This window comes from Salmo salar, chromosome ssa04, assembly GCF_905237065.1.
Source record: "Salmo salar chromosome ssa04, Ssal_v3.1, whole genome shotgun sequence".
NCBI lineage: Eukaryota > Metazoa > Chordata > Actinopteri > Salmoniformes > Salmonidae > Salmo > Salmo salar.
In genome coordinates, this window is record NC_059445.1 from 20,840,769 (window position 1) to 20,856,121 (window position 15,353).

General features: G+C 42.1%; 2 protein-coding genes across 7 annotated transcripts in view; one reads left to right on the forward strand and one right to left on the reverse strand.

The window, feature by feature from the left end:
* Window positions 1-2,552, forward strand: part of LOC106602595 (bifunctional UDP-N-acetylglucosamine 2-epimerase/N-acetylmannosamine kinase) — a 41,682-nt gene extending 39,130 nt beyond the window's left edge. For all 4 annotated transcript variants that reach the window (XM_014195323.2, XM_045716639.1, XM_014195324.2 and 1 more), the window contains exon 13: window positions 992-2,552. In XM_014195323.2, coding sequence (XP_014050798.1) covers window positions 992-1,227 — 236 coding nt within the window. In that variant the 3' untranslated portion in view covers window positions 1,228-2,552. The remainder of the gene's footprint in view (window positions 1-991) is intronic.
* Window positions 2,553-4,805: 2,253 nt separating this feature from the next.
* LOC106602594 (clathrin light chain A) lies at window positions 4,806-11,766 on the reverse strand. Of its 3 annotated transcripts, XM_014195315.2 has the most exons (7): window positions 11,459-11,766; window positions 10,320-10,357; window positions 9,933-10,050; window positions 9,501-9,612; window positions 8,365-8,418; window positions 6,983-7,018; window positions 4,806-5,521 (listed from the first exon to the last, which is right to left on the reverse strand). In XM_014195315.2, exons 1-7 carry the CDS (start codon window positions 11,649-11,651, stop codon window positions 5,350-5,352), a joined length of 723 nt encoding a protein of 240 aa, XP_014050790.1. In that variant the 5' UTR covers window positions 11,652-11,766; the 3' UTR covers window positions 4,806-5,349. The 3 variants fall into 3 exon arrangements, with proteins under 3 accessions (XP_014050790.1, XP_014050791.1, XP_014050793.1); XM_014195316.2 differs by lacking the exon at window positions 6,983-7,018; XM_014195318.2 differs by lacking the exons at window positions 6,983-7,018; window positions 8,365-8,418 and having other exon boundaries at window positions 11,459-11,765.
* Window positions 11,767-15,353: the final 3,587 nt, after the last annotated feature.

Sequence of the window (15,353 nt, forward strand, 5' to 3'; positions counted from 1 at the left end):
CCCAAACGTAAGGCTTTGCATATGTTTTTTGTTGTTGTTGCAGTATTACTTTAGTACCTTGTTGTATATTAGTATGTTTCTTTTCACTGTCATTTATGCCATTATTGTGGAGTCACTACAATGTTCAGTTTTACTCCCATCACAGCCATTGAACTCTGTTTTTAAAATCACCAATGGCCTCATGGTGACGTCTCTAAGCAGTTTCCTTCCTGTCCTGCAGCTCAGTTCAGAAGCACTACTGCATCTTTGTGTCTAGGTGGTTTAATACCTCACCCACAGCATAATTATTAACTTGACCTTGCTTAAAGAGATAATCAATGTCAGATTTGTTAGTTAGTCATCTACCAGTTACTGCCCTTCTTTGAGGCTTTCGAAAAGCTCCCTGGTCTCTGTAGATTAATCTGTGCTTGAAATTCAATACTTGACTGAAGAACCTTAGATGTATGTATGTATGGGGGAGAGAGGTAGTCATCCAGAAATCATGTCAAGCCCTATTATGTGACACTGAGTCCATATAACAAATGTATCTTCTGAACTAATTTAGGCTTGCCTAAACAAAGGGAATGAATACTTGTGCAATTACTTTTAGTTATTTAAATTGTTATTCATTTGTAAAAATGTGTACTTTTCTTTTCACTTTGACATTATGGAGTAATTTGTATAGATCAATGACCAGAAATTACAATTCAATCCATTTCAATCCCACTTTGTAACGCAACAAAATGTGAAGAGTTCAAGGGGGTGTAGACTCTCTAGGTATTGTACATTTATTTTCCCTCAATTACTGACCTGGTCAAATGCATTTGATAAACCACTTTCCTCCCACCATCGTTTTAATTTACTAGCTGAATTATGATACATGACAACAAGGTATCAAATGTTACCAAATGTGACATTGACATCATATTAGACCCAGTTCGAATCATTGTGCCATCTCTATGAAAGCCATCCTGTATTTTATCGCTAACCCCTCTCCCCTTTTCCTCCTCAGCTGGCATGGCCCTTGGAGTGGGCATCGTCAACATCCTACACATGGTCAACCCCTCCCTGGTCATCCTGTCGGGGGTGCTGGCCGCCCACTACCAGGCTCCTGTCCAGCAGGTCATAGGTCAGAGAGCCCTCACCTCGGCCCAGAACATCCAGGTCCTGACATCCGACCTCGAAGAGCCCGCCCTGCTGGGGGCCGCTAGCATGGTGCTGGACTACACAACCAGGCGCATCTATTAAGAAAATTACGGTGCTGGACTACACAACCAGGCACATCTATTAACAACATGACGGTACTGGACTACACAACCAGGCACATCTATTAAGAACATTGGTCAGTTGCCAAGTTCTAGTTTTCATTTAATTGGTCCCCAAAGGAGGAGGGCCATATCTTGCAATTCCCTGGTGTAGAAAGATGAACTTGCTATTAGCAAATAGAAATGGCTAAGATAGAAGGTAGGATCAACATAGATCCGCCCAATAGGACCTACATCTATACTACTATCCCAGATGGGACAATCTGACATGCTCTTCTAGCTATCACACCTTTTATTGGACGAACCATTGGCGATAATTTATTACAGTCAGACAATGACAAGTTATGTGTATTTTCCAAAGGTTTCTTTATTGATAGACTAACTAATTTCAATGTCAACATATCATTTCTACAGCGGGTGAAATGCCTAATACAGTACTTAAATGGTAGTACTATAAATGACAGTCCTGAAATAGAAGTACTGTTAACTACAGTACTGAAATAGTAGTGTGTGTGTGTGTGTCTGAATACATATAACAGCCTATAAAGTCATGAGTACAGTACCAGTGAATGGCTGGGTGTGTCCAGACAAAAGATGTGACCAAATAAGGATCATTCACATTCATTTATGCTTGTACTACATGACCATATTTTGACCCTCATAATTCCATGGTTTTTGTTACTTCTCAATTCTAAACGTACAAGATGTTATTTTTTTAAGCCACGTTATGAAAGCAGCATGTTACATTAACAGTATATGTATTTGTCTGACCCAAGGTCTACCTTCTCTAGGATCGCAGTTACGACCTACCCTCAAATGACGTGCCAAGGCTATGTATGTCAGTTGTCTTGACTGTGTGCTGCCAAATCACTTGTCTTCATTATCATTCTTTTGTTTTATGCACACCTTTTTTTGCCTTATATTTGAAGAGACTACAGTATACGAATCAGTCATGTGATTATCCCATTTGTGTATTCCTGTTTTTGATCATGTCTTAGATACTGAAGCTATTTTATTTTACTTCACCTGGGTACTTTGTGACCTATCAATGCAATGGTCATTTTACACATTAAACACACACGAGAAAAATTGTTTAAAGGTGGATTGATGTATGATTCAGTCGATGCTCTTCATCGTTTTAGGTGTGGTTGAACTAGGCTACATCGTAAACAGGGCTGGTTGGAATGCCAGCCTGTTTGTTCCATCATAGGATTTAACTTTAATGTCCCTGAGGGAAAATTAGTATTCAACCCTATACTGCTGTGTACAAAATAAACACTGTATATTAAACACTTAATTCAATACACATTCCCATGTCATACACACTTCTTGTCACCGATTGTGATGTGACATACCTGCCACTATTACCTATGTATGTTCCCTGGAATGGAATCAACTATCCTGGTGTTGCAAGCTCCAAGTTCTACCAACCAACTGTGCTACAGAGAACCTCAGTACATAGTGCCTACAATCAGGTGATGGTGTGATTGAGACACCGCAAACCAGGATGACTGATTTCTTCCCATGCACTTCATCTCCAGTTGGCAAACAGGATCCACCACCAGTTGTTTGGGCACGGTCGTGTGATTTTCTAGAATCACATCAGGTTCACAAAACAGTTGCATTCTTATTGTACAGAAATGACCAGGTATCTACTTGGTAAAGAAAAAACACCTTATTTACAATATGTATGCATTTGTTGTAACACGGAACCCAAACCGGCTGCGCATAAATGTATTTTGTCCCTCCACCCCGATCACGACACGCATATCAAAACAACTATTATTTAATTTGGGGACAGGTCGAAAAGCATTAAACATATGGCTAGTTAGCTTGGATTTGCTAGCTAATGTCTTGTGCATTTCAGGTAAAATTACAACTCAATCCCAAGGTCCTCTACTCCGCCAATTAATCCACACAAACGGTAAACCGAATCGTTTCTAGTCATCTCTTCCTTCCAGGCTTTTTCCTTCTCTTGACTTTATTGCGATTGGCAACTTTCATAAATTAGGTGCATTACCGCCCCTGACCTCGTTCGTCTTTCAGTCACCCACATGGGTATAACCAATGAGGAGGTGGGTACCTGCTTCTATAAACCAATGAGATGGGAGAGGCAGGACTTGCAGCGTGATCTGTGTCAGAAATAGAACTGACTTCTATTTTAGCCCTTGGCGGCACGAGCAGTGTGGGTGCAATAATTGAATAACAGATTTCTAAAATTTATTTTGCAACGCGTATGGAGCTCAATTCGGCCTCTGCCATTGTGTCACACCCTCCAACCACATTTCAGATCAACTCTTAGCCAACTTCTGCTTGAATACTCCTGATATAGACGTTCCAAATTAGGTTGCATTTATAAAATCCACAGTAGCTTGTTGCTACACAAAATATGAACATAACTAATGAAGCCATTCATTTGAACAGATTCAAGCTCAAAGATGTCACATTTTGACTGGCCACCTCCCAACCAACAGCGTGGCTTTGATCAAGTTAAAAAAAAAAATACATTTGAGATGGTCTTCGCCCTAATGATGGGAGTATTCCCAAAGGCAGGCGGTCTGCTTACCATGGACAGATTTTAACAGGAGTAAAACCCCTCATTTCACCACCTCTGCCATTTAACCAGAGATTCATTTGAACCAGATTATTTTGAACCCACGGTCAAACAACAGTAGGCCCTCCCACTAGGGGCACTAAACAATTTAATTGAAAATGCAGTATAAAATATGTTGGGTCTCACCTGAAATTTTACTTCCACCAATTAGGTGCAACCATAATTTGAATGTCACGGACCACACTTCAATAACGATCCTGACGACAAAAGTTTAATGTTTTACTGATATTGAAATCGATGGACAATGAACACATTAAAAGCAACACTTGGTGCTACAGTTAATCTTTAAACCACAATTCTACTCTGTTTGACATTAACGTTTTGTATATTGCCTGTATATGTACATAGGGACACGCATATAGAGTACATGATGTTTACCAGGGTTGGGGGCAATTCCATTTAAATTCAGGAAGTAGACTGAAATTCCAATTCTCTTCAATTATCAAAAATTTGATGTGGAATTGTGTACTTTCTGAATTAACTGGAATTTAAAATGGAATTGACCCCAACCTTGATGCTTATGTAACAGTTTAGCTTCCGTCCCTCTCCTCGCCCCTACCTGGGCTCGAATCAGGGACCCTCTGCACACAGACAACAGCCACCCTCGAAGCATTGTTGCCACAAAAGCCGCGGCTCTTGCAGAGCAAGGGGAACAACTACTTTAAGGTCTCAGAGCGAGTGACGTCACCGATTGAAACACTATTAGCGCGCACCACCGCTAACTAGCAGGCCATTTCACATCGGTTATACTTACACACACACACACACACCCACACACACACATAGATAACGTATATTTACCGTACTTGATTCACGGTTCAAATGGGAAAAAATGCATAGATTGAAATAGTCACAATAAATGCCACAAGCTGGTTCTAAAATGGTTTCGAACAACACACTTAATAAACAGAGTTTGGTCCTTAAAGAATAGAAACAAAAAATAAGTGTATACTTATTTTGTTCTTTAATGACAGAAAGGGAGATGGAAAAGAGGAATATCATCAATCCATGTACAACAACGACCCCAGGTCAGGTAGTCGGGGTGGGAGGGAAACGACCCCAGGTCAGGTAGTCGGGGTGGGAGGGAAACGACCCCAGGTCAGGTAGTCGGGGTGGGAGGGAAACGACCCCAGGTCAGGTAGTCGGGGTGGGAGGGAAACGACCCCAGGTCAGGTAGTCGGGGTGGGAGGGAAACGACCCCAGGTCAGGTAGTCGGGATGATACATCTCCCTATGAAAGTTTGGTTGCAATCTGGGTCCAGAGAGCGTTAGCGAAGGGTAGAGATACAGCCGTCTCAATTCACTCCCTTCCCCTCAATGTTAACAGATCTGTAAGGTGAAAGCAACATGGTGGATTGTGGAAGCTCCTCCACTACACTGCTTATACAGTACGTATTCAGAGCCTTCAGATATTCAAACACTGAATGGTTAGTGCCAAGGGGGAAGGGTAGGGACTGAATTGAGACATCTAACAGAGAGAAGAGGGTTAGGGTTAGCGGACCAGAGGGGCCTGCTTGAGGGAGATGAGGACTGAGCGCATGCGGGACACGTCTTTGGCCTGCTTGCTGGACTTTGGGTTGAAGTCGCAGAGGCGCGCCACGCGCTCCCACTCAGTGCCCGGGTTGTTCTCGTCCATGTCCGACAGCATGGCCTCCTCGGCCGCTCTGCAAAGGCAACACAGGAGGGGAACAGAGCTTTAGAGAGGGAGGGAGCAGGCCTGGGCCCTGGAGATCAGCAGAGCTTTACAGAGGGCCTTACTGCTTCCCGCTAACACACCACCTCCTCTGCAACACTTCAGGGATAAACATGGAGAATCCCCATAGAAATACATGCAGGTAGTTTAGATCCCTTCAGCATGACATAATTTAGTGAGTTGCCAATAACATGTTTTTTTTTTTAAAAGGATTCATTATCAAAAATGGTGCCATTTTTGCATGGCTTTTTCACCATTTTAGTGAGGTCTGAATCTAAAACTTTGCTTGAGGAGGAAATGTCGAGTAGACAGCAGCGGAGGCCCAACTAAGAACAGTCGACCCAACTACATTACAGTACATCCAAAAATAAACATTCGCCGGGCGGCCACATCAAAAACAGACGAAGAGAACAGGGCTGGATAAGAGCACATAGCATGCCCCCTATAACCCCCGGTCATACAGCTAGCCAGTCACCTGCTTTTCCCTGTCAGACTAACCAAGGGGTTCTGGAACGGCTATAAAACGCGGTTTGGTTGGTTAAAAATGCAGTTCGTCACAGAACTGGGCGGGGTGACGCCCCTAACTTGCCTTTTGGTTACGTTCAAATATTCTCTCAAGATCCCAAGTATAGCATGAGGAATATGTTTGTCCTTTATACTTGATGAGAGCGCGTCGTGGCAAGTTCGTTTTTTAACAACCAAAACCTGAGACTTTGCCATGCATTTGCATTTTGCTGTGGTTGGAAAGCAGACCATTTGAAATGCAGCAAATACATGTCACAATCTTCACTAATAACTTATATCATCTTTACTCCAATACCAAACCCAAAAGGGAATCTAATTCCACTAGAAGGCTTACAATACGTAATACCTGAAATGAAATAAATTAAAATGGTACCGTGCCACAATCACAATAAGACATTTTGAAATGCAAGCCAGAGGGCATACCAAAACCCAAACCCACAAACTTCTACTGCAAAGGAGTTAACAAAATGAAAGAACCCCTCTATAAACTGGAACACAATACACACAGCAAAATGGGGATGAGAAGCCAATGAAACTTCACTGTCACAAAGAAACTACAGATACGCACAGGACCAGTGGACCAACGCATCACAGGAGGGGGGGGGACAACACCCAGCTTCTAAAATACATGTAATTGGCAGTGGATTCGTATTCATCTACAGCAGGGCTCTCCAATCCTGTTCCTGGAGAGCTACCCTCCTGTAGGTTCACTCCAACCCCAGTTGTAACTAACCCGATTCAGCTTATCAACCGGCTAATTATTAAAACCAGGTGCGCTAGATTAGGGTTGGAGAGCCCCGACTACAGTCTAGTCTAATTGTGCACTACTACTATCGTTATGCCATTTTTCTAGGCCAATTTACTTCTCCCTACTAGGATATTGTCTTTTTTTTTTTTTTTACTTAACTGGTCTAGGCGGTAGCAAGGATGGTTAATGTGTGTGCTTAAAAAGGTGCATAGGAAAAGAAACAAGGAGAAACAGATCACAAGTCAGATATATAGAAATGAAAAGTAAATGAGCTTTATGCAGATGACAAAAGCCAGCATGCATTTTCCCCAGAGAGAAAAAATAAATAAAACTGTCCTTTTCGGGGGGGGATTTTTTTGTTGTTGGTGCTCTAAGAAGTGTGCTTAGCTTGCGGCCTTCATCTGCTGTGCCATTGGGTTGGTTGGGTGAGGCAATACATGCCCTCTCTGCCTCTAGCTGTGGGTCTGTGTTTTGGCAGAGACAAGGACGCCGGGTTATACGGGAACGTTTGCTCTTCAGCGATCGAATTCATTAAAAAAAAGTGGCAGATAGTATTGCAGGCCTCGTATCTTAAGAGGGCGAGTTAGGCGACAACAGTAGCGTGTCATTCTACTGTAGACAGCGGCTTGTTAGTAGGTACTAAGATTCTAAACAAATCACATTTACAGGTGTTTGAAGCAGCGGCGGAGCCAAGGCGCCTTCAGTTTAGAAATTGCAGACGTACAAGCAACATCCCCGCAACAGTTGACGGTCTACATCCAGGGCTCCGCGACAGCACCAGGCTGTAAAGGCTACTGAAAATAGACTTCAACTGTTGGGTTTTGTTTTCGTAAATCGCCTCCTACGAGCCTTGGATTGTGCTAGCCGGGAACGGCTCATAGGAGCAGGAGCTCCGACTCCTGTTTCTGTAGCGTGCACCTCCCTGGACAGGACGCTAGTCTATTGCAGGGCCTTTACCACCAGATGGTATCAGCACGCAGCTGAGGTTGCAGCTATACGGTTTCCTCAACACATTTAAAGTAGTACATCCCAAGTAACACACCGTACCAATGTTTTCTACATAGCGTCAAATTCTAGTTCTCCATGTACACATATGAATAATACAGGTATAGATCTAAGACAAAACATGTGCAAATGGCATGATAAATGAAGGGACATATAGATGGATCACGGACGATGGAATTACACAAAACCAAACTAAAACAAAAATGGCCACTCGATGTACTACACTACAGTTATGGGAACAGAATTTATATGGAAACTGGGCAATGGAGCATTAAGGCTGATGCAATGACATTCAGCCTACACATTCACTGCATTAAAAAAGAAAATAGGACACCGGGTGGGTTTATATTCGTAAAAACATGCAAAAACAGTCACGCACACTCAAGATAAATGAAAGTCTACTTCTTTGAAAAATAACGTAAAAAACGAACAAAAAAAATGAAGGGGGAAGCCGAACGCAAAAATGTGTGTTAAAATGGAAGATGCGGCAGGCGATTGACGCGAAAAAAATTAACAATGTTAGTTTAGCAACATACACATAACCAATCAGGTCAGAGAAGGGTTGTTTGTAGAAATCCTCATCCAGCACCCTGGAGACACAGGGGATGTCCCAGAGGAAAGCAGCAAGCAGGAAAGAGAGAGAGAGACAGATCGGTAAAAAGAGAACAAACGACAGAACAAACCCAGCCCAGAGCTCACACACACGTCCAAAAGGGCACCCTATTCCCTACCTAGTGCACTACTTTTGACCAGAGCCCTACGAGACTACACAGGGAATAGGGTGCCATTTGGGACGCACTTTACGAAGACCAGAAACAACATAACAGAGGCAGGTTAGAGGTAGCGAGACATTTGACAGAGACTGGAACATTGCTCTGAATAATATATCAGCCAGAGGGAGGGCTTGGGTTACAGACGCTCAAGTTAGTATAAAGTCTAGGTTTCACTGTCTTGGAACACTGTAGATCACTTGAAGAACGGCAAGGAGTTCCAAAACCCTTATCTTAAGACTTATCAAACTGAAATACAGATATTTTTTTAAACATCCTACATTTCTGTTTGCTGCTGGGTCTGTCCTGTTACCTTTCAATAGATATTAACACCAATTGATATTATAATTCCTGATCTCAACCAGATATTTCGGAATATTCTGTGCTCCAATGTCTTGCAGTTCAAGGGTCAATTCCGGGGTCTCGTCATTTATCAACAGCGTTTCACCTCTTAGCAACACCATGCATAACTTGGATTGCCGCTCCAGGTCATTATCACAAATAAATTAACCTATGAATGAATATACATGATCATTATTCATTCCGGGAACATACTGTACTGATCTTTTCACTGTTCTACCATAGGCTAGCTGTGTGCAGTCTACGTCTTAGTTTAGGCCTGTATGAACCTTGAAACACATAACAGGTAGTAGAGAACATAGAGGGACCAATAGGAACCATTGCAGCACAATAACTAACTATTCTGCAAGGGGATTTCAGCAGGAGAGCATGTTATTTATACTCAAATGGACAGGGTTTCCTTTCCACGGCTCCTGTAGAGAAAAAGTGAGTCAGTGGACAAAAGGTTCCCTTGGAGTCCAGTAGGTTTTAGTCCTCCTGGCTCAACCTGGGCTGTTTTTACATTGAAATACAATGACTAGACTCTTTCTATGCATTTTTACCTGTTGTTCACTTTAGTCTTCTCCAGCTGCTCGTCCTGTCTAGTGTGCCACTCCTCCAGCTCTACCTTGGCCTTGTCCTTCCACTCAGACTCCTGCTTACGAGAGTTAGCGTCTGGGGAAGGGGAAATTAGGAAGAAGAGGAGGTCTTATGATTCACACAGTACAGGCAATTCTCTTGAAAAGTGAGATCACAAAAAGAAGCCTTCTAAAAACCAGGGGCGATTTCAACATCAGGGGTGAGTTAACCAGATTTTTAGTGGCGTTTCAAAATGTGCTTAGTGTTTTTCTAGCATTGCTGGTCAGGGACATACATTTTCCAATGGTTGTGGTGTTTGAAGGGGGTGTTCAGCGCTTTGGATTCCTTCTATTCTACTGTTATGCTGCACGCTGCTATGGTCCTCTAGCCAGGATATACCAGAGGCCTATCCTTACCTAGGACCTCCAGCCTCTCTCTCTGCTCCTCCCTCCATTTACGCAGGCTCTCTGGCTCAGCCTGCAGCCGGTCGGCACTGGAGATGGCCGAGTACGCGTCAGACGGGCCGTTGCTCTCCTAACAAACACATGGGTGGTGTTCAACAGGGCACACCGAAGCAAAATTAAAACGTTTCTCATTGGACAAGTCGATAGCATCTCCCCCCTTTCACTCTGTTTCAGAGCATTCCCCCCCGATTTGTGCATACTGATGACACAACCATGGCATTTAGTATTCATTAGGCTATGTTAAAACAAACATGCATGGTTAAGTATTCAAATGTTTTCCTTGAGTCAATACAGTCACAATCTCTGCTGTATGACAAAATGGAAAACTTAAGATATTACCTCGTGAAAGTCTCCATTAACAACACCATCCACTGCATCTGCAAAATAAATTAAGCATTTATCATGAACGAAGCCACAGCAAAGACAAGGAAATGGCCTACATCATCAGTTAACATTACAGAGCGGCTGTGCATCAGACTTTTCTATGCGTCTTACATTATGGAACAAGACGGATAGGATGGTTGCATTTGCTTTCAAAACCGCCACGACCCGTCACAAATCAGCAAGCTTTCACAATAATCAAATTCAGATTAATTATGGATTTTGTCATTGTAAATTTGAAAGATACTAAACGTTACACGTAGGTTTGTTGTAGTCTAGTGCATTGGTGCATAAACGCTTGGTTAGGCAATATCTTTACGATGAGCGATTCATTCATTGTAACCATCTAGCTAAATGCCCACATCCCTTCATTAAAGAGTTGAATAACGTGAAAATGTTTCGGGCCAATGCAGCTAACTAATCGGTCAATAATCTCACTTCCTGAAGGCGACAGTTTTGTATGAAAGTCCAATGGTCATTGAGCCATATATAAAATTGCAGTAATGAAGTGGCCAGTATGTTGGTGCAGTGGGATCAATCAATGACAGGCTTACGTTAGCAAGCTAGCCAGGAAATAGACATAACTAGCTAAACTGTAATTCAAAGACACGATATTTTCTGTTAGTTGATTCACGACACTCACAAAACATCAAGATGTCAATAAGTCAAGTTGCGTGTAGCTAAATTAGCTATCATATACACGTAATGTAGTTGCTAACTAGCGCCGTTAGTGAGTTTACAAAATGGGGTAACTAGCGTTACCTTGCGCATAACGAGCTAGTTTCCCTAACATTTTAAAATAGATGGCCTGAAATATTGGATCCAGCCAGCTAAATTGACGTAATTTGTTTTTCTCACGATCTCTTTCATTCAAGTCCCCTGCAGACAGTCGATGTAAGTTAGCTAACTAGGTAAGGGAGCTCGTTGGCTGGCTAGTTTCCTAAGTAAGATGGCTAGCTTCAGCTAGCTAACTGTGTAACTGGCTAGCACATTGCTAGGTAGTTATAGCTAATTTGCTAGGCTTTGACTCCACAAAATAATACGAACGAGCTAGCTAATGTAACTTGACACGTTAAGAGTTCAGGGAACATTGTTACCGTTTGCGTCGCCTGTCAGATTGTTGTCTAGCGACGTTGGAACCTCTCCGCTGTCCAGGATGCTGAATCCTTCGTCGTTCTCAATCCCCGCGATCTCGCTTTCTTGCTGGGCCAAGAATGCGGCAGCGGGGTCTTCGTCCGTCCCATTGCCGGCCGCAGCCTGTGGTGCGCTGAGCATGTCAAAATCGTCCATATCTAGCTATTTGACGATGGTGGTTACCTATCGATAACGTTACAGTATCTAACCGGGAGTAGATCAGTGGATGAACTCGACAGTTAAGGGAGGAGAGAATGAAAAGCGGAAACGCTAGCAGGGCCAGTCAGAAACTAGGAATTGTTATTGACTGTGCTGTGCACCAACCACAAAAGGAATACGATTGCACCTGATACGTAAGGGTCCCATGATCTACAGCGTGCCTAGGGGTTTGCCAATCTTGAATCTCAAGGGTACTATAGAATTAGGAATTAGAATATTAGGAATTTAATTTATAGCCATCTATATGCAGGGTACAGCAAGTGTGCATCATATTTTCTGCACTATAGAAATGTGTAAAGTAACGATTGGTTCAAAGAAAAAAAGTTTAAGTGCAAAGACACGTGAATTATACTGTCAACAATACTGGCTAGTCTATGATCATAATGTTCAACTCTCCTGGGGTTAATCGAAGATATAGAGTCAATGGGATATGGGATGTCTCTGATATCTATACGCAATTTGATAGGCTTCTAATTTCACCCAAGTGGTATATTTGATAATTGGTGTCTATTATGGCAGTGATGGGCTACTGTCGGCCTATACTGTATTACATTGCAAATGCATTTCTTAATTAGATCCAGTGGTCCACACCATCAGGTATCATATACTATTGACAGTATGTTTGTGCTATTATGCCAACTCTGTCACTCATTATCATGCCAACGATTTTTGGCTTGACAAAGACAGGAATAGAGTTGGCAGATCTGGGACCAGGCTCAGGTGCAGCTACCGAGAAGTGGGACTGCCTTAATTGACATCCACGTCTTCGGCGCCCGGGGAACTGTTAACTGCCTTGCTCAGGGCCAGGTTTTTACCTTGTCAGCTCCGGGATTCGATAGGCAAGTAGATAGAGGCCAACGCTTTGCGAATCACAGCCAGCAGCCAGAGAGAAGCAAATGTAACCACAGGACATGTGACAGAGTTGTGACTGAAAAGAGGGACCAGTTTAATGTTTTAAGTGGGATGCTGCAGTTCTGCACATTGCTATTTATTTTTCTATGATATGGTGCAATTTTATATTATGCTGTTCAGATTGTATTCGTTTTGAATGGTTAGATTTATATGCACTTTGTTTATATACATTAAAATGCAAATGTTTAATAGCATTCTTTTTCATAACAAACCATTGCATTTTTAAATACATTGTGGTTATGGTAGAGTATGATTTCATTTAATCATAATTATTTTAACACCAATCATAGTCAAACTATCGCAAACTGTTTGACTTGAAAAAATACAAAACATATTTTTTTTAAAGAGCCGTTTGGGAGCCAAAAGACTCGGCTCTTTTTGGTGAGCTGAGCCGAACGAGCCGGCTCACTGAAAAGAGCCGGAATGCCCATCACTAATAGGGTGGCGCACAATTGGCCCAGCATCGTCCGGGTTTGGCGGGGGTAGGTCGTCGTTGTAAATAAGAATTTGTTCTTAACTGACTTGCCTAGTTAAATAAAGGTTAAAAAACAAAGAATCAAAAACATATAGAGCAAGCTAGAGCACTTTCCTCTTAGTACTGAATAACTTACTTACGTACACATTTTCTTAATGTTTTCAGTGGTTGTGTGGTGGTTCTTCATGCCTGCAGATTTCCCCTCCACCACTAATCAATATCTACGGCCTGCTCTGGCTTTTTCCTGGAATGCACGTCTTGGCTGGGTTCCAGTGCTAGTGGGCAAGTACTAATGAGCTCCTGAAACCGGAACTAGCAAGATATCAGCCCCCGCAAATCGGTGTTCAGCCATCTTGGAGGCTGTCTGTAGTTCTTACTCGGTGATAACATACCGTGTTCACTTCTTTCAACACATCCTCTGAGACGTCCTTTCCTGTCTCTGGAAACGTACTGTGACTACCTCTATACCCACTTTTAAACTTCTCTTCTGCTTGCTTCACTGTTTGTGCCCACCAGTCGGTGGATTGGGAAGCAGGATGAGCCCCATCACCGGAAAGCTCTCAGTCCTTGCCTCCCTTTATTTTTTGTTACAAAAACGACTTTTCGAAGGCTGACTGTATAGGTTCAATGAACTCTCATGATGTCTCTCATTCCCATCATATTCCTGAATTGGAACCCAAGTTTATTCCCAGTAAGCAGTGACTCCTTCTTCTAAAACGACTTTCATCCCAAGTTGTGGGTTATATTGTGACGCTTTTATAATGTATCCTTTCAGCACCAATCATCACTCACTAATTGTGTTCATTTTCTAGTCTGAATTTCTTGATTCATTCATTTATTTAGGAATATTTTGTATATGCACAATATATTCTCCTCCGGTGGGAATCTGTGTTAGATACAATTCCAACCCCAGAACCGTACGCTGTTAAGTCCTAAATACTATCTCTATCCCCTCAGATTTAGTAACGGTTGCTCTAACAACCAGTTACTGACAGGATGTATCCAACTGTCACACGCACACACACACACACACACACACACACAGGATGTTCCCTAAATGGCCATATCTAAGATTTGTTTAAACTTTTGAAACTTCACTCTCTACGGAAAACTCTCTGTTCCTTAAGTGTGATATCCTACCGACAACACCAATTGTTAAGAAGACCAATATCTCAATATACCATAGACATATTTATCATACAAAAGAGGCCAAACTCAAAGTGACGTTTCACATGTGTACTCAACAAAGATGTCCAGCTGAACACAAACATTCAATACAGTGCCTTGTCCACTTACACCCACAGCTCTCACCCTCTCCCTTCCACAAAGATGTACTTCAGTACTTTTCCATCACCCAGGATTTCTTTGTGCGTATCACAGGATTTCTTATCAGTCAGGAGAGGCCTTGAGTTATTGGGAGTACGCGTTCCTACAGTCCACTGCAGTCCACTAAATAATGACACTTCTCATACACAAAGAGCTTGAACCTAACACTACTTTCAATCCCTAAAGATATATAAAAAACAACCTAGTCATACTAAGATGATATAATGCTATAAAAAGGTAAAGATATAAAACAGTAATATAAAACATTATTTTACATTTTCTCAAAATCAATCATATTTTTAATAAACTGCGTTCAATGTGGGTATTTTTTCCCAGTTAAAAAACAACATCTTACTTATAAGACCATCTCTCTCACTAATTGTACATGTCTAAACAGTACATGAGAGAGAACTTGGTCTCACTGTACAATGTCCTTACTGAATATATTTGCTAATATTTGGGTCGCCCACAAAAAAGGTGCCTGTCACAGATTTGTTTGTGCTCTTGCCAAATTAGATTGACTAAGGAAGATTCCATAAGGTGAACAGAAATAGACTAGCACACAGACTACAAAAAACAGGCCCTAGCAGTCACTTTTTTGCATGACTGGTGAGGACACTGGCTTATCATTGGATAGGCTGACTTTAGGGACGTGTATAAAAGGGCAGATGATAAGCAATTTCTTCCTCGATCCACTGTGCAAGACTGCCTCTGAAAATCTCATCCTTAAAAAGAGCGTGATTAACTTGCCATAGGCTCTTAATCATTTACCAACTTAATTTATCACTTTTATTTTGAAAATGCCTCTGAAATTCGAACTTGGTCCTGGCAGGATGATTGGGGGTTCTAACCCCTGTCTTATTATTGCAGAAATTGGACAGAACCACCAGGGAGATATTGAAATCGCCAAGAAAATGATCAAGATG

Bases quoted from the DNA above. Each gene is read 5' to 3' on its own strand.
- LOC106602594 (XM_014195315.2), bottom strand. From the start codon at position 11,651: ATGGACGATTTTGACATGCTCAGCGCACCACAGGCTGCGGCCGGCAAT. The intron at 10,051-10,319 runs GTAATATCTTAA...TGTGTTTGTTAG, and splicing joins TTAATGGAGACTTTCACGAG to GAGAGCAACGGCCCGTCTGA. The intron at 5,522-6,982 runs GTTAAGTAAAAA...TTGCCTTTGCAG, and splicing joins CCTTGCTACCGCCTAGACCA to AGCGGCCGAGGAGGCCATGC.